The 18,910-nt window shown below is 35.7% G+C and overlaps 2 protein-coding genes across 2 annotated transcripts; one reads left to right on the forward strand and one right to left on the reverse strand.

The window, feature by feature from the left end:
• The first annotated feature begins 1,269 nt into the window (after positions 1-1,269).
• Positions 1,270-5,961, forward strand: LOC109804758 (Glycosyl hydrolase superfamily protein). Its single transcript, XM_020366602.3, has 4 exons — positions 1,270-1,612; positions 1,693-2,801; positions 4,740-4,904; positions 5,761-5,961. The coding sequence occupies exons 1-3, from the start codon at positions 1,561-1,563 to the stop codon at positions 4,815-4,817; spliced, it is 1,239 nt and encodes a 412-aa protein (XP_020222191.1). The 5' UTR covers positions 1,270-1,560; the 3' UTR covers positions 4,818-4,904; positions 5,761-5,961.
• A 1,144-nt stretch (positions 5,962-7,105) lies between these two features.
• On the reverse strand, positions 7,106-17,033 carry LOC109807742 (ubiquitin carboxyl-terminal hydrolase 9). The gene is made up of 14 exons (XM_020370343.3): positions 16,779-17,033; positions 16,463-16,661; positions 14,413-14,667; positions 13,622-13,766; positions 13,037-13,096; positions 12,828-12,923; positions 12,136-12,522; positions 11,908-12,048; positions 11,223-11,393; positions 10,571-10,828; positions 10,349-10,494; positions 8,237-8,779; positions 7,858-8,128; positions 7,106-7,734 (listed from the first exon to the last, which is right to left on the reverse strand). The coding sequence occupies exons 2-14, from the start codon at positions 16,612-16,614 to the stop codon at positions 7,576-7,578; spliced, it is 2,784 nt and encodes a 927-aa protein (XP_020225932.2). The 5' UTR covers positions 16,615-16,661; positions 16,779-17,033; the 3' UTR covers positions 7,106-7,575.
• Positions 17,034-18,910: the final 1,877 nt, after the last annotated feature.

Below are 18,910 nucleotides of genomic sequence, written 5' to 3' on the forward strand. Positions count from 1 at the left end.
CACGCAATCGTAAAACAATGATACTTTTTCGCTTTATTTTTCTCTTTCACGCTTTATATTTTTTTAGATGGAAAAAGAAAATAATATTTCACGAGAAATGTATGTAAGTGTAACTGTGTAAGAATGAAAATATTTTTGATGTTTTTAAGAATTAGTCCCTCTCAGGTAGTTATAGAATTCTCTTTCTTAAATAAATATATTTTCTCGTGTTTATTATCTTTGGTCTCCATCTTGACAAACACGAAAGTTATCACACGAATTGATTAACGCATTGGTTGGTTCAGCAGATTTTAAGAAGAGAGAAAAGTAAGAAAAAGTATTGTTTCGATAGAGAGAAAATTAGGAAAGAAAGAAAATGAGTGTAGAACCAACTTAAAAACAAAATATTTTCTCTTGCAGGAAGAAAACTGAGAAAGGAGGAGAGCAGAGCATGCGATGAAATTACAAAAGTAACTTTCATTTTTGTTTATTTTACCGGGATATGGCTACCAAAGCAATAACATAACATGCTTGCATTGTAATTCGCGAGAAACAATGCTCCATTCTGATGGTTTACAGATTTTCTTTTCCGAGTAAATAATGTTGTTTAGGCTTTAAGAAAAATATTATATTAAAAATACATTAATTTTGTTATATTATATATTAAAGAAAAACACGTGTTTACAAAAAAAAAAAAAGTTATTTTCTTTCTCTTAACTATTTTATTTAATCAAACACGTAAAGAGAAAATTCATTCTTTATTTTTTTTATATTTATTTCAATTCAAACACCTTAAAATTATACCTATTTTCTAGTCATTCTTTTTTTTTTTCCTACTTCTTTCTATTATATGTTTTTTCTTTTCTATTTTTCTTCTTACTCAAACAAAGTGTAAGGGTGTTACACAATGGGGTGAATTTAATAAATTTAAATTGAAATTACTAAAAAATAGTTAAAATAATTTATTAATAACACATTTAATAAACATTTATTCATATATTATTTATCAGCTAGTGTATGAAATTGTTCAAATTAAATCAATAGGCTTGAATTTATTCTCTGAGTGAATAGCTGAGTTAATTATTTCCAGTAGAAAAATATCTAGAGTCTCTAAAAAAAGTTTAAAATCTATACTCTTCGTGAACTAGTAAAAAAAAGGTAATAAATTAATCTCAATCATTCACAATTTACTGAAATCTTAATCTAAATGGATCCAATGTAGTTTGTTCTTGAGCTTTGAATAAATTTGTTGAGGCTGAAAAAAGTGTAGGATAGAGGTAGGAGGGTTCCATGTCGAAGCATCTCATTCGTCTTGTTTGTAAATAATGGAATTTGTTGCGCCCATCTTTCCGCGTGTCTGGCTTCCCCTTTTTTTTCGAGGGAATCTTTATTATTTTTTTTTTATTTTCATCTATCCATTTTATTTTTCTCTCCAAAGTAAAATATCTCGTCTCTCCCTGTGTTCCTGTCTCTTACTCAATCTATTCGGTCACCGGCAGCAACACATTCAAAGTCACACACTCAAACTCAAACTCACCTAATTCATTCTCTTCACATTCCTAATTAAGCAAGCAAAGATCCATGGAGGATCTTTCCACATTCCAAACCTGCTTCATTATGCTGTTCATCACCGGTAAGTAGTAAGTAAAGTAATTGTCAAGTCTCAACCGTTTTAATTTATTCTACTAAAATGTTGTAACAATGTATGAGTAGGATTTGTGGCACGTAGCGTAGCGTCGATTGGCATAAACTACGGGCAAATAGCGAACAACCTTCCGTCGCAGGAGGAGGCGGTGGCGCTGGTGAAGTCCATCGGAGCGACGAAGGTGAAGCTGTACGACGCAGATCCGCGAGTGCTGAAGGCCTTGGGCAACACGGGAGTGGAAGTAATGGTAGGTCTAGGCAACGAGTACCTATCGAGAATGAAAGATCCGAACAAGGCACAGGCATGGATCAAAGGCAACCTCCAACCCTACCTCCCAGCCACCAAAATCACCTCAATCTTCGTGGGGAACGAGGTTCTGACCTTCAACGACACCGCCCTAACCTCCAACCTCCTCCCAGCGATGCAGAGCGTGCACGCGGCGCTCCTCAACCTCGGCCTCGACAAGCAAATAACCGTCACAACGACTCACTCCCTAGCCGTGCTCCAAACCTCATACCCTCCCTCCGCTGGAGCCTTCCGTCCGGACCTGGCTCCGTGCCTGGCTCCCATCCTGAGCTTCCAAGCCAAGACCGGATCTCCCTTCCTCATCAACGCCTACCCTTACTTCGCCTACAAGGCCAACCCGAAGCAGGTCCCGTTGGACTTCGTGCTCTTCCAACCCAACCAGGGGATGGTGGACCCTACCACCAGCCTCCACTACGACAACATGCTGTTCGCGCAGATCGATGCCGTCTATTCCGCCTTGGATTCCTTGGGCTACGGGAAGTTGCCGGTTCACATTTCGGAAACCGGTTGGCCTTCCAAAGGGGACCAGGACGAAGCCGGTGCCACTCTCGACAATGCCAAGAAGTACAATGGGAATCTCATAAAGATGGCTATGACTAGCTCCAAGAAGGGAACGCCCTCCAGGCCCAACTCCGATTTGAACATTTACGTTTTCGCCCTCTTTAACGAGAACATGAAGCCCGGCCCAACTTCAGAGCGCAACTATGGTCTCTTTAAGCCCGATGGCACCCCTGCCTACCCCCTTGGATTCTCTCTCGCTTCTTCGCCAAACGACGCCGTTAACAATACCACCACTGCCACCGCTGGCACGCCGCCGCTGCCACCTACGTCTTCCACCGGCTATTTGTCCATTTCCTCTGCTTCCTCACTGGTTAGTGTAACTAACCCACCGCCACCTCCTACTTTTTACTTATTTTTATTTTTGGTGAATTATTACTATTATTAAATTACTAGTTTGTGGGGGTATTATTTAATTTTATTCAAGTGAACTTCACCGCACTTTTGTTGGGGTTCTGTCAAAGATATACTATTGTTCGCGCAACACATTTTCGATATTGTCTTTGTCTATGACTTCTGTCGGAAAATGCGTCGCGTATTGGATCTATAACTGTTGATTTTCGAATAGATTATTAATTTGGTCTTTCGACCACTATCCTTAAATTATTATTCTCACCTACATAATCTTTAAAATAATGAATTACATAAATAGTCTTTAAATGTTGAAATCATGTTTATAGTTTTTTAAGTATTGAAAAGTCATTTAAATTAATCTCTTGATGTTAATAAAAATATATAAATATAAGGATTAAATTGATGAGTTTCTAATATTTTTGTTCCGGCCACGGGGTGTACTAGGGTTTTTTCCTAGGTCAAGCCTCGAAGTCAGAGTATTCAAGAGTGTAATCTGCCTTCTCAACTCTAGGGTTTGTAGTTTTATAGTTTCTTGTTCACGGGTTTCATGGGCCCCGAGAATATAAGGATTTCCTTAACTGTTCTTATTTTAAAGATATTATGTCAAACGCGGGAACGTTAAATCAGGTCGTGACCGACCAGGTCCATTTGAAGGGGTCCGGTCGGACATAGGCCGATTGGAATCTCGGCTATGAAAGATTGGAGTGGGGGTCGACATGGCTTATATTAACGTAATCTCTCGGTCATAGGCCGAGTGGCTCTTGAAAGGGGGGGTGTCGGAAGGAGACCGAAAGATGGTGTACCGATGGGTCGAATCGGATATAAACCGAGCGGCCCTTAGGAGGCCGGTCGAGGTGGTGGTCGAGCTATCGTAAGTAGAGACATCCTGTCGGGATCCGACTGAGAACGTCACATTTGCCTTCCAGCCCCGAGCCAATAAGGCGAAAGGACTTAGTTGATGCTAGGGGCGGTTTAGCTCTTAAGCACTCTCAGTCGGATTCCGACTGGGAAATCCAACTGGGAACGGCACAATTTTAATGATTATTTATATGATTTTATCATTTAAACAATACTCAGATGATTGGGTATACTCAATGATTTCACGTAGAGGGTGAGAGAAACTTTTTCTTTTTTTCCCTTAATTTGTTCGCGTTGTCTGTTTTTATTGGCGTTTATAAGTCTAATTTAGTTCTTAAGAAAAATGTCTAACTTAGCGGTTCTACCTAGCTAAATTTATTAGTTGAAAATATTTGGAAGTTTAATAGATAGTTATTTTATGTGAATTTTAAAAATAACTATTATCAAGGTCAATATTTTTTAAAAAATATCGCCTTAAGTCTGATTATTTTTTATAGTATTTTCGATGTTGATAAATCTATAACTCCATTCAGAATTTTACATTTTTAGATAAGTCCCGAGTTTGTGTCCTTTTTTCCTTTTCTCTATTTGCCTACTTTTGAGAATATTTTAATAGAGGAAATTGTATAATAAAAAAATACACTATGAACAAGTAGTGTAATATACATTGTATATTTCTATGGTAAATTTGTTATTTCTTACAATCATTAAAATTATATCAACAATATTTTTTTTATGAGTGTATAAGATATTTTTTAATAATCATAACTTTTACAATACATAGAAATGAAGCTCATTTTAATTATAGTAAGAATTATGGTTTTAGATTGAGGTTGTGATTTGTCATGATAGTTTACATTGTGAAAAAACCTTTTACGAGTGCAATTGCAGTTGTGAATCATGGTCCACGCAGTATAAGAATACATTGTAATATTTCCTAATGAATAATTTCTCAACTAACTAGTTAATATTCGCTTATCAATTTCACCGTCATTGAATGTAATAACGTTGATGTCATGTCTTGTTTTGTTTTACACAGGAGAGATTCCGTTTCCTTGGGGCTTCTTTATCCTTTCTGGTGGCGTTGGTGATGGAGCTTTTGATTTTGAAGTTTTAAGGATTTTTCGGCGCAGAATCCAATGAAAGGCACGGGGGGGCATAGCAATGAAGAGAAGAGCAAAGGCAGAAAGAGAACGGAGTAAAGGTACGTTATTTGTTTTTCACTTTGCTTGTCCGATACTATTGGAATTATCTCCCTCGTCATAAAGCGCACATCAAACGTCACCATTGTCTCCACTCTCCATTCAATTTTTAAAATGACAGTGTTTGGGTGACAGTAAAATTAATTTTAAATATTGATTTTGTTAAATGTTTTACCTTGAAAGAAATTTTATATAAAATTTGGTTTAAATTTTGCAACTATCACTTCTAATTAAGCTGAAGTTTGGAGACAAAAAACAATTTTAATTCAAAATAATATTTAAACATTTGTAACTTTATTAAAATCACAAGACAAGATCAATTCTAATATTTTCTACATAGAAATCAAACACAACCTTGTGGGCTTGCCAATTACCATTTAGCAGGAGTATCTTTTACATAAAAAAAATAATTGCAAAAATTCTTTAAAAATCATTTGCAGAAACTTAAAAAAAAAAACACACACACACACACAAAGGAATGTGAAAATGTATAGATTTATAAAATATTGACACATAAAATATTTTTATTATAGAAATATTTACTTACACGTGTTAACAAAGATGACGTCTAATAAACAGTTTTTATTTGTAGATTACATCTAAATTATTTGTAGCTGGTTGCAATAATTGTGTACCCAAATGATCATTTAAGATTGACAATGACGATCTTAAGTAGTAATTTGTTGCATAGTTTGTCACATATCATTATTAGCACCGTTATGGGGGGAAAACGACGCGTCTGAAAAAGGTGGCCATTAGGAAACGGACAGCATCACGCACTTTTTGGTTGGGTGGCATTTGCTAGTTGGCAGCATAAAGAAAGTTAACCCTTTTTCCGTTTCCTTTTGCTCTTTGTAGGGAGTTCACGTCGTCTTTAAAGTGAGATGTCGCTTACTGGTCTAGGAAGGAAAGGTAGTTGTGGACTTCAGCAGGCAGCCTTGTCACTCCCCACCCCCAGGAGACTAATTTATGTATTAGAGGATTAGATACAATTTGATTTCATTGGTATTTTTGTCAGACATTATTTCTAATAATGTGCTACGGTCACATTTTGTGCTATTCAGTTCTCATACGCAACCATCTCCCAAGGTTCGTTCATGAATCATAATGCCTATTTCGTTTGGCAGAAAATTATTATTCAATTATTTTAATTTCTTGAATAAATAAGGACGACACAGCAATAGAAGGCAAACACCTAACGTTCGTAGGAATAACAAAACCTTTGAAAGGTGGAGGGAGCCAACCTCACTGTAACAAGTCCCACATCGGGGAGGTCTCCTTACCAAAGAAGCCTTATAAGGCGGGAGGTTCTCCAACCTCTTGGGCCGGCTTTTGAGGGATGGTTCCCCTCCTTAGCCTTATACTTGTTACAAATGGTGCTTTCATTGAGAGCCAGCCAAATCGAGAAGGGCTACCCACGGAGGGTTCTGACCACCGGAGGGTTCTAACCGGCAAGGGTCGAGTGAAGTACCGTGGAGTGCAGCCATCGAGGACGCTGGCTTTCGAAGGGGGTGGTAATGTAACATCGGGGAGGTCTCCTTACCAGGGAGACCTTATAAGGCAGGAAGTTCTCCAACCTCTTGGGCCGGGATGGTTCCTCTCCTTAGCCTTTTGCTCATTACACTCACTGGCCGGCCAGCCTGACACTAGGTTGGGAAAGTTAAATTAATGTCGAAATTCTGGACCACGGAAATGAGAGATGACGAAGGAAAGAGCTTTTTCTATTTTTAAATTTAGATGGTTATATAATATTTATAAAAATGAATAATATATTAAATTTACATAAATTTATCTGTTCTTTTATCTCATTCAAAAGTTATCAAAGTGTAAAATATTTATTGGAAATCAAAATTGTCCCAAGCTCCTTTTCCCTCTTAAATATAACTCCCAAAAATGGCAGCCTGGTTGCAGGGACTTCTAACTGAAGACGAGATAAATTTCAGCTGAGCAAAGCAAACCTTGCTAAGCTGACGGAAGCAAACACCGCATAAAACAAGAATGAAACACAAACTGACGCCCAATCGAGGTTGATTGACTATACTTAAAAAGAACTCCAAGAGCTCATTGTTTGCACCTCAAACTAGAGACAGAAAACACAATTGAAAAGTACTCCAAACGAAAAGATCCGTGCAGCTAATTCACACATTTTGGGAAATGCACCAGAGATGTAGAAAGACAATACAAGAGACAGGGGCAAGCTATATTGTTTAAAAAATAAATAAATATAATCAGGAGCTGTTCTTCTCCTACTGGGTCCTAGAATCCTAACAACATACTAACGGAAGGAGGGCACAATTTCTTTAACAAACACAAGCGCCGCCCTCCTATTAGAACGATAAAATTACATACAACTGTCAAACAGTAATTATGATGAATTCATGCTGATCTGTTTTAACCTCAGATGAAATGAAATAACAGAAATATCTTTTTTTTAAGTTCATAGGCTGCCAAAATTTCTCTATTCAAAAAATGATATCATTCATGTAGTGATTAAGAACTGATTCTACCAGAGCCTCGCCTAAACATTTTTGTTTAATTGCTGTCACGCAATGGTAGCATTTTGTCTCTCATTTTACCTTGCAGTTTTGCAATGCAAAGTAAAATAAGCTCCGCTGTGTGCTAACTGCTAAGCATGTAAACCAGGCATCAAGCAACAAAATGCCCCATCATGGTCTATACTGTATGAAGCTGAGATGCCTCTCCTTCCATTTGGCCTTTACTTCTAACTCTCTGATAAAACAAAACATAAGCAGCTGAAGATTTAATTTCAGCTTCAGTAACAGGTGTGACATGACTGTCATCGAAATGGCACCATTTATTGTCATCGATCAACTGTCAAAAATTGGCAGAACAACTGAATACAAGGTTTAAAACAGAAACATCTAAAATAGCATAAAGAATTCACAAATTACAAAATCAAAACCTGACATCACAGTAGGTGCATGTCATGATTACCTTGCAATATGCGGTGTAATGCCCACCACCTAGACCACCATAATGGTTGCTGACTGCATAAAGGTCATACACATAGGATTGTCCATCCTTGCTTTTAACATACTTGGTTAAATCAAGATTGTGAATGGGAAAATTCACGAAAGTGTCAAGTTTGTTTTTCAGGTATCTGCTATATGAGAATCGTTTCAAGTGAAAAACAAGAATCTCTGGCAATTTCCACAAGTCAAGCTTCTTTGTTGCTTGTCTGTGTTCCTTGCATCTAGGGCAGTACCTAGTTAATTTTGAAGAAAAAAAAAAATAAGGCAGCATTATTTTTCAAAGCACAAAATCACGGTAGTCTAGTATCAAGTCCATTTCAAAAACATGAAAGCAATCTTACCACATGTCATCTGGCCCTAGAGGTTCTTCAGTCAAGAATGCCTCCAAGCAAGAAAACAAAGAAATAGCTTCTTGCTTGGTTTTTTTCACAGTGAATACGGTTTTGTGAACTTCTGGGAGATCCCTCAGGTAGCTAGCATCATATACTTCATGTTCTTTCTCAGTCCAGTCAAGAAAGACTCTTATAAGTTGGCTGGATTTTATAAAAGAAGACTTCTCAATGGGTTCACAACTCAAACAATTTTCGTTAGTTAAAGCAAGTTGGAAAGATGACTCCCCACATGATGTTCCATCTTGTTCTTTGTTGCCAAATGTTAGACTCTGGGATTCACTTTGAGTATTGGAGATGTTTGATTGCTCTTCACTCCCAGATGAGATGAAACCATTTTCCTTCCCATCATGAGACTTAGTTGAAGAATATGCTCTTCTTAAAGGTGCCAGCAGTTTATGTACAGATGCCTCAATGTTGGCTCCGAATTGAGGATCTTCTACCAAATAAGTAACCAAGGGGGTTCCGAAGAGCTTCTTGTCTCCACCCTTCATACTGTCCAATAAGCATCAAGGTAATTCAAAATCAAATCAACCAGTAATAAAGAAATTGAAGCATTATCATATTCTATGTTAGTGCACCAGGAACAATTTGGTGAAATCTCTATAATCAGTTGAGGAATCATGCTATGGCATATTTCCCTAATGCTAAGCCACAAATAGTTATGTATACTATCCTAACTCATATGTGATAGTGGTGATACCCTGAGTGCCAATTTGAATGGCACCTGCACAAGACTCTGGTACTTGAAACGCCCAACAACGGAGAAATTAACCAAAGTGCCAAAAAAATTATAGGAAATGTTCAGGTGGTTTGGTTCATAAACAAAATATAAGAAAATAATTTCACAGCAGAGTGAATGCATTCAAAGACGGATGGCATCAATCACCATTAACAATCTCTAGATTATTCATTGCCATTTGTACTCTAGAAGAGATAAACGGGTGGTTGAAGAGTGTGACTACTATAAGTTGGGAGAATAGCTATCCTCAATCTGCTACTTTCAAGGGCACAAAACTATTTAACCAAAAAATTTTACAAGTTAAGACAAAATTCAACTAACCAACAAGAATACTTTCAGTTAAAAGGGAACCTTAAGAATACATTTACCAAAAACTTGGGTGTTTTTGGACAGAGACTTGCAAAAATTCTAAGGAATTTGAAATGAAAGGATATTCAATGCTTCAATTAAACCATTTTCATTTTTAAAACAGTTTGTTTTGAATAAAGCAATTCAAATTCCTTGTATTTAAAATTATTTGTTTGGATAAAGTAATTTAATTTCCATCATATGTAAAATTCCATTTTAAATAATTATTTTAGAAAAATGCGTTTCAGAGAAACAGAGACGGAGAAGGAGGGAAGGAGATGTGAAAAAGAGGGAGAGGAGTACAGAAGGAGCGTAAAGAGAAGGAGAGGTGTGGAAGAAAGAGGGTAAGAGATAGGTGCAGATGTGCAGGAGAGATAGGGGAGAGGGAAAGAGAAAGAGAGGTGCAAAAGGGATAGGGGGGAGAGTGAGAGAGGAGGAGGAGAGACAAATGAGAGGGAGGGAGGAAGAGAGGGAGAAGGGGAGAGAGAGGTGTGAAGAGAGACAAGGGAGAGGGAGAGGGAGAGAGAGAGAGTTGCAGAAGAGAGACTCAGGGAGTGGGAGAGAAAAAGAGAGGCCCCGAAGAGAGGGGGAAAGGTAGAGATACAGTGCGACCAAAGCTTTGAGATGTAAGAGTTGATAGTGATACTTTGAAAAGGAAAAGGTATACCCGAAATCTTTCATTTTATATATTATTTGAAATCCCTCCAATTTACGAAAAAAAATCCTATGATTTTGAAGATTCTTTGGATTTGATATCCAAACAAGTTAGTTTGGTATGTGATATTTTAAATCTGCTTAAAAAGAATTCCTCTCTCAGAACCCTACATCCAAACACACCGTTAAGGATGAAAACCACTATAATGTCATCTTAGACACAAAAAATAAAAACTTGTATATAGGCAACCATGACTTATCAGAACATTTTCACTGTAAAGAGTATATCGTACAGCACACACCAAAAGAGGTAAACTTACTTATCTAGCCATCGATGCATTATTTCAAGTTTCTTTTTTCTGGCTCCACTTTTGACTCGATAGGCCACAATATGTTCATCATCCTTTATTGAACTCAATGGTTCCAACGGATTCTCTAGATATCGATAAATCTTATGCTCATAAACCTAAGAGATAGACATATAAACCATCAACCACCAGAATCAATGCCAAGAAGAAGCAACTTTTATGAGAAGCACTTACCTCTGCAAGCAAAAGCATTTCATCACTCTTCAAGCAGCACGCAGTGCCTAATACTTGGCAAAGATCTCTACAGCAGCCATGCTTCAGAACTGACACGGTGTATGGCATGGGAAGGCCACTCCCGTCACAATAAAAGACAGTTACTGTCATCATGCGAGTGACAGTGGAAGGCAGTGGTAACGATAAGTACATGAAAGGATCAAAAGTGATTGAAATTTTGCCACATACCGGACAAACCAATGTTGACTTGTATTGACCCTGACCATTTTATTGTAGAAAAATCAAAATATCATGCTTAGTACAGATAACAGACTGAACTTAAAAGTGAAAAACTCCATCTTGTCAAGCTTTTATAGAAAATCAAGTTCAAAAATGATAGAAATTAGAGAAGGCTTATTGAGTAGGGGAAAAAACTCAAGAAAGCATATAAACAAATTGTAAACTAAAATTAACTAGAGTAAAACAAATATAAATATAGCAAGTAATTCATAACTAGAGGTTCTTCTCTTTTCCCATTTTTTGTGTAAAAGGGTGGAGGGAACCAGAGACAATAAGGCAGAAATTTAAGCATTTAACTACTAAGCTTAGCAATGGCAGGTCAATTATAATCCATGCAATAAGTGTCTAGGAAATGACATGAACATATACTCACCTGGCATACATCAACAATCAATGAATCATTCCGAGCCATATGATTTTTCCAACACTCAGATGCAACTTCCTCATCTGGCCTACCATCCGAGTCCTTCATTTCAATGTAAGGCTTTTGTTTCACACGATTCAAATCTTCATGCAGTCCATCCAATAAAAAAGCAAGCAATTCCTAAAGAAAGAAATCCACTACTCAGAACATACAACAATCATAAAAAGGCACAAGTTCAATGACTTTTAAAATTTAGTGAAGATTAATTTTACAATAACCAAAAACTGCCACAAGAAGAAATTCAAGCAATCATCAAGTTTTCTCAAGTCCAAATTTAACACAAACTAAGCTCTCAAGGACACGATTGTTACATTACATCTGTAAATGCAAGTTAAACAAAAGATAGATTGCATAAGAAAACATAAAACTAACTGTGATACTCTCAATCTCAATTCTCAACTGGGGGTTGAAACAGATGACCAACTACGTTGTTACATTATCCGCGGAAACAATGGATGGTAGATAGAAGGTGTTTCAAATTACAGAAAGATCGGTGGAAGAAAGCCTAAAGTTGTCTAAATGTTGTACAAGGTGACAATTTTCTGTCTTAAGTAATGAGTAATAACAGCACTTGTGTTTATTAACTTGACAATAATTTCAAAATTAGGAACTTTGACAATTTGCATAAACTAACCTGAGAATCATGCTGGTTATAACCACTGAATTGTGGAGCAAATCGGGCCAATTTGCTCTTGAATGAACGGGGTGCAATAGCAGTTCGCCCTGAGGACCACAGTTTCCTCAACAAGTCACCAAATGCAAGTGCTAACTCACCCTGCATATCAGATACATGTTACATTATCAAAATTAATTTAAATTGCCTTCAAAATAAGCCATCAAGCCAATGGAAATGATCACATACATGCATCCCTAAAGGATTGTCCATGTTGATTTCTTCACTGTAGTCTTGTAAGAAATATTCAACAAGTTGTGGAGTGTGGACTAAACATTGAATAGAACTGTTCATGAAACAGGTATTCCCCAAGTTCTGCAGTCCAGCCAAACCACCCCTTTCACCTCTATTGACTTCACATTTATCATCCATATTGGTCAATGATGAACTAACAGAGCTTCCCTGATACGAATTAAAACTAGACCCAGTTGAGTGACCATTTGACATGGTAGGTCCCCCAGCAATTGACACAGATGACCTTGTAGGTTCTAATGGTACCAAAGCCAATTCATTTCCCATTGAATCCATGCCAGAATGAGAAGAGGGATCTCTCTCAAGTGATACTTCTAGAAGAATCTGTGAGCAAGAGATGAATCAGGAGCATCAAGCTTCTATAGACAATGAACCAATACCAAGCAAAAACTAAGGATGTCTTCGTAATAAATTTAGAAAAATGCAAATAGAATATTCAGCTCATGTCTCTATTTAAAGATAGCCACATTACCAAATATTGGACATAAGTTCCTTCTAATGGAAAACCACATTTACAGCACTTCATAATACCCACTTTGTAGGCAAAAGGTCTTATTAAAGATTTGGAGATCTACTTCCAGCTTGAAATCAATTCAAATTAAAGATATATACAACTCAAGGTTACTCACATCTTGGTCCATTGTCAAGTTTGCTTCCTCCAATGTCTGGTCAGAGATCGTCAGCAATGAATGCTTTTTGAAATTGAAGTAATCCCAAATGCAGGCCTATAATTTAATTGACAGCCAAACCAACAAAAAAGGAAAAAGACAGAAGAATTGTGAGATTTTATAACAAATGAAAAAATAAAAACAACCAAATAAGGGAGGAAGGGCAGCACCTTGCTTTGTTCTACTCCTTTAATCTTGCACACCTGCTCATGAAGTTCACCTACGGTCGCCTAAAATATATTACAGCAATAGAAAAGCAATAATCAGAATGATGCTTCATTCAAATTCAATCATCAAATTATAGCATGTTAAAACCAAATATAGTCCCAATCCAGATTATTAGCAGTGTGTCAAGACACCAGTATACCCATGTACATGTTATCTTTTAATTGTATGGTTTGCACTTACAATTTTAAAGTCCACTTAAAAATTTTATGGTCATTCATTCCTCAACTAATCAGAAAAAACATATCAATATCCCATTTCACTTATTCCACATGAAATCCATATTTTGATGACCTTATTTAAAAATAAAATTACATGAAATAAAAATTGATTATTTTGAAATATAGTCATACTGCCGTAGTATTAACATTTATACTAAGTAATTAGTATAATCACTTTTTTGTGGTGATAATCAAAGGTCAGTCAATCATTCAGTGCATACAAATAGATAAAGTGGCCCCTTTTCTAAGCATTGGCATTACTGCAAAGCTAAGTAGAACAAAAGAGTCTGTAATGAAATCAATAGGTACCTTTTTGCTTAATTTTACAATTGACTGACTGTTATCTCTTGCATCGATCACCTTTAGACTGAGTGGGTAAACCTCAACACTGTATTGCTTATGTTCAAGACCCTGAGAAATTAACTTCCTTGGCAATGCTGGTCCACCTTTGTACCTAGACAATAGGGAGACAGAAATCTATTTACACACTGCACAAATCAAGCATCTATGCTGTCTTATGACATGTTGAATTAATGTCATGCCCTTTTCCATGCCCAAATTCGAAGAGGTTTCCATAATCCACACATCGGTTAGCTTCAAATTTTTATTACTAAACTTAGACATTTAAAAAGTTCGGCAAAAACCAAAGTATATTGTCTATCAGGATTCAGGGGGAAACTTTTAAAATTAAACATCTTTTGGGCTTTTCTTTCACTATATTCCAAACCCAGTCCATATAAGCTGTTAGGAAATTGCTTCCTGAAACTTAATTTGTGGTACCAAGTGTATGTTTAGATACCAGTTTAAAACCATATTCAATGGAAAAACACATGTTCCAATACAGAAGAAGCAAAAGTTTGTCTGTAACTTTTTTTTTTAAACCCCACTTGAGTGTGAACTCAACTGGTTTCCAAACACACCCTAAATCTGTTTCCAAAATTGCTCATTGTTTACTCAATCAAATACATCTAAAATGGTTTTATGGCTCTCTCTTCAAAGAAAACAGATGCAATATAATTTATGCATATCTTAAACTACAAATCACTAAATCATTCATTTCTCCAAATTAAAAAGCAACAACATTTATATAATAAATTTACCATTCCAACAGCCTTTCCCACACTTTTTCAGGAACTAAAACATAGTCTGCACCCTCTTCCAACATTCGATGAATGTCTAAATTATTGCTGTCATAGTTATTTCCCTTTGAAATAATATCAGAATTATCAATAGGCCCAGGTCTATCTGCAATCTTTGTGTGAGTCATTTCAGCATCCTGGCCATCAGAAGATTGCTTGTCGATTGAAAGCATACCAACACAAGAACCAACATAACTCTGCCACCTTGAAAACCACCTGCATGGATGGCAAAAAACCATGATTTAATATATATATATATATATATATATATATGAAAAATAAAACAATACAGGTTGCATTTAGATAAGATTTTGGCAAAATAACTTTATCATATAGCTTTTTTCATTGCTTTTTCAGAAACTACTCATTCTAGCTTAAGGGAAAAGCACTAAGGGCATGTATGGCTGATATTTTTTTAGGAGAAATAGTCGCTTCTTTTTCAAATGTTACAAAAAAATGACAAAATTAAGTGATTATTTCTCCAAAATAAGTTGAATGAGACATGCAATAAAACTGTTCTTTTAAAAGGTTTTAACTTAAAAAAAAAACTATCTGAATTCTTTTTTTTACATTTTTAATTAAAAAAAGTCTTTGGAAAAAAAACACAAATAAATTAGTCCATTTAACCACTGTTAAGAGTTGGTTGTTGAGATTTATTGCAGGATTAGGATGCAATTCCAAAATGCACAGATATGTATTAATACTTTTAATAGAACAATCTGTACGCCAATAATGTAGATGGAAAAACATCATGTGATTTATAAAGGATGGTAATTGTCAATCCCAGATAGCAGGATAATTATACATGCTCAAATATAAAAAATAAAAATAAAATATTACCAAAAATAAAATATATATATCCTGATTACCATCATTAATAATTAAAAGGCAGACACACAATCAACATCAAACTAAGGCATAATAAGAAGTCGATGATAGAGACACCATTGCACCATCACAGCACATTGCAGGACCACCTTGCTCCTTTCTTCACTGTTGCATCACACCTGACAGTCACTGGTAGGGCAGCGCAATTCACAGCCGAGATCACAGCATTTTACAGGCGTCATGGGCTACTGGGTTAGATGCATCTGAAGACCTTTTGGCCCCCAAATCAATGTCATTTCATGCATTTTTTTTGGGGAGGGGCAAACTCGTAAAACACCAAACCCTTTAAATTTTAGTTATTTTTGTTTATACCCTTCTTTTCTCAACATCTTCATGCTCAAGCCCTAACCATGCTCCCACTGTATTCTGCACTCGTCCTCCGTTGGTAGCAGCTCCAATCACCTTCACACACTGCTGCCCTAGTCTTAGCCTGGCTCCCAAACTATTTTGCACACCTCTTTTCTGGCCAATCTTCAGCATCCAGCGTCTTTTACACTTCTCTGACCACTTCTTTCTTCTCTGCTCAATCTCTGGCCAATCTGTTATAGTTTCTGGCTAATCTCCAGCCTTGAAACAACAATGACCAGCATCCATTACAATCTCCGCCCAATAATCAGCCTTGAGTACTAATGAGGGTTAAGGGCTCAAAATAGCAGCTATCCTTGCATGGCGCTTTATAGGTTGCCACTCCCCGCCACTATTTGGGATTGAATACGATGATACCAGCAATAATCAACAAATATTTAACTCATCTAACTCTCAGGTGTAGTAACGTTACCTTTACAGACCCATGGCAACTCCCGAATAAGACTTTTAAAAGAGCTAGCCTAGCAATTTTTAGGGAGGGAGAAAAAAAAAAAAAAGATACATCGGAGCAAACATACAAGCGTATGCATGTCTAGGCACTAGGCACAACACACGATCCATTCGCTCCACGATAGAGACACAAATTAATCGATTGCATAAGAAGTCCGCTGACCAGGACGCACAGGCGCCAATCAACATAATTTCTCACACGATAATAAATTGATTATATCTCAAACCATCACGCGTAACACAGTATAGCATAACATAGCATAGATTCGTTAAAATTAAAAGAAAATAAACGATATAAGATTAAGACCTGTTAGAAATAACGAAGTATACGTTGCCATCTTTCAAATTAAGCTCCGATTCCTTTATCAATTCCGACACGATCCGATTTTCCTCCTCCGGTGGAAGCTGTATGCAACTGGCCACGCTATCCATCGGAAAAACTGAATCGGCGATTGTCATGGTGGATTTTATCGACGCGAAGAACAATGAAGATCTCGAATAAAGCCCTAAATCGTGGATATTAGCACAGTGTTAAAGCTCAAATCAGCGTTAAATTGAACACAAGATTCAAAAAGCAAGGGAAGTGAAGAATAAGAAGAAGATGATTGCAGCACGGCAAGTACCTGAATTGAACAGATCGAAATGGAAGAACAGTGACGGAGAAATCTAACAGAAAAGACGTAAAGCTTAAGACACGATACAGTATATTCTAAGAACCCTAGATTGCAGGAAGCGCGATAAGCACAGGGAAGGTAATGTGCAATGTAACGAAATGATCCCACTGCACAAACCTTTACCGTCTTTTCAACTACCGCTTCTCTCCCACTCTCTCTCTCTTATATTTCCTCAGCTTCAAGTTTAGTTCTTACCGATGTAGCAACTTTGCACGAGCACGGTATCTTTTTAAAAAAACTTTTACTAATTATTGATTTCAGAATTTCCGATTTAGGTAAAAAAAAAAAATCTTTTAATTAGTTATTGATTCAATGTTAAAAGTACCTGTCCTCATGAAAAAAAAAAATTGTTAAATTTTAATTAAAATATAAATAAATTTTAACTAACTTAATTTTATTTAATACTCTTAATATAGAAATACATTTAAGATAATAATTAAATGCATATAATTATGGGGGTGTAAATACAATTGTGATAAATCTCTCCGTCCATTTTAAACACATTTATTTATATGAAAACTATAATTCTTATTTTTATATGAAAACATTTACTTTTTTTATAGATAGGTGTGAATTTAGTTCTAATCGGTCTCTTCACTTATTTTGAGACGAAGAAAAATGAAAAGCAGAGAAAATAAAACCTAAAATGATGTTGAAAGAAGAAATGACATAAAAATAGATATAAAAAAAATGAAAGAGAAAATGGTTGATTGCTATTATGAATAATCATTTCATATGGCTCATTTGTGTACAAATCAAAAAGTATTATAATACTTAAATACTTTTTAATTAATTATTTAAATTATTATAAAATTATTATTAGTTTATACTCTAAAATATTTGTAACAAAAATAACTTCAATCTTAAATATTTTTTAATTAATTATTTAAATTATTATAAAATTATTATTAGTTTATACTCTAAAATATTTGTAACAAAAATAACTTCAATCGTGTGGTAATTGTACGAAAAATTTGAAGAATTTGTATATTAATATTGGTGATTCTGATGAGTTTTCAAAAATGGTTGATGAAAAACATAACATAGTCATTTAGTATTGTATTTCTCTTTTCTTTAGTGATTTTCCTTAATGGCATAGGTTCATGAGGAGAAAAAAATTGTTCTTCTATGACAATTTGTTACACGAGGGGTTTGACCTTATCTTTATTTATTGTGTCTTAATCAAAGTGAGAAAGAGAATCCTAAATAATGCCAATAACACTTGTGGGAATATAAACATATTTCTCTTCAAAGATAATGTTTTTTTAACTATATCTCCCTTTGCAAAATCAACACCCTAAAAAAATTAAACATTTCTTGATTCAAAAATCGACTTAGTTGTGGGATCATGAAATTTTGACCCCTGGATCTTTCAAAGTATCCAACACAATGCAACTTATACACCATGAGTCTGATTTATTTTCATTTAACCTATAAGGCCTTGCTAAAACTGGACAATCCTAAACATGTAATTGTTTTGAATCAGGCTTTTTGCCTATCCAAAGTTTGTAAGGTGTTTTTTCAATTACTTTTGTTTAAACCCTATTAAGGGTGTTACAGTTTTAAGGGCTTATCCCTAAAGTGATGTTAGTAAAGTAAAATGACTAATCATACTCCTTACCGTGTCTTTTAGCACTCTATTTCATCTTTTAGCAACATCATTCATGGTAATCGAACTCAATATAATATATTATGGGATGATACCACATTCCTCTTAGAATTTAGCAAATAGTTTGGGACGTTGTTCACTTGAACCTTCATATCTAGCATAGTATTCACCACCACGATTAAACCTGACACTTTTAATTCTTTTGTTAAGTTAGTTTTCAACTTTAGCCTTATAGTTTTTTAACATTTATAATGACTTTGCTTTTTCATGGACGAGATAAATGTAGTCATATCTCAAAAAGTTGTCTATTAGTGTTATAAAATTTTGTTGATCATTCCATGCAACCGTAGGAAACGGTCCACAAACATTTGTATGTATAAGTTCTAAGACATCTAAAGTCCTATTGGCCTCAAGTCTCATTTTGTTTATTTCTTTCCCCCTTCATACATTTGTTACAAATATCAAAATCTAT

Source organism: Cajanus cajan, chromosome 7 (genome assembly GCF_000230855.2).
Source record: "Cajanus cajan strain Asha chromosome 7, NIPB_CcT2T_4, whole genome shotgun sequence".
Taxonomy (NCBI): Eukaryota; Viridiplantae; Streptophyta; class Magnoliopsida; order Fabales; family Fabaceae; genus Cajanus; species Cajanus cajan.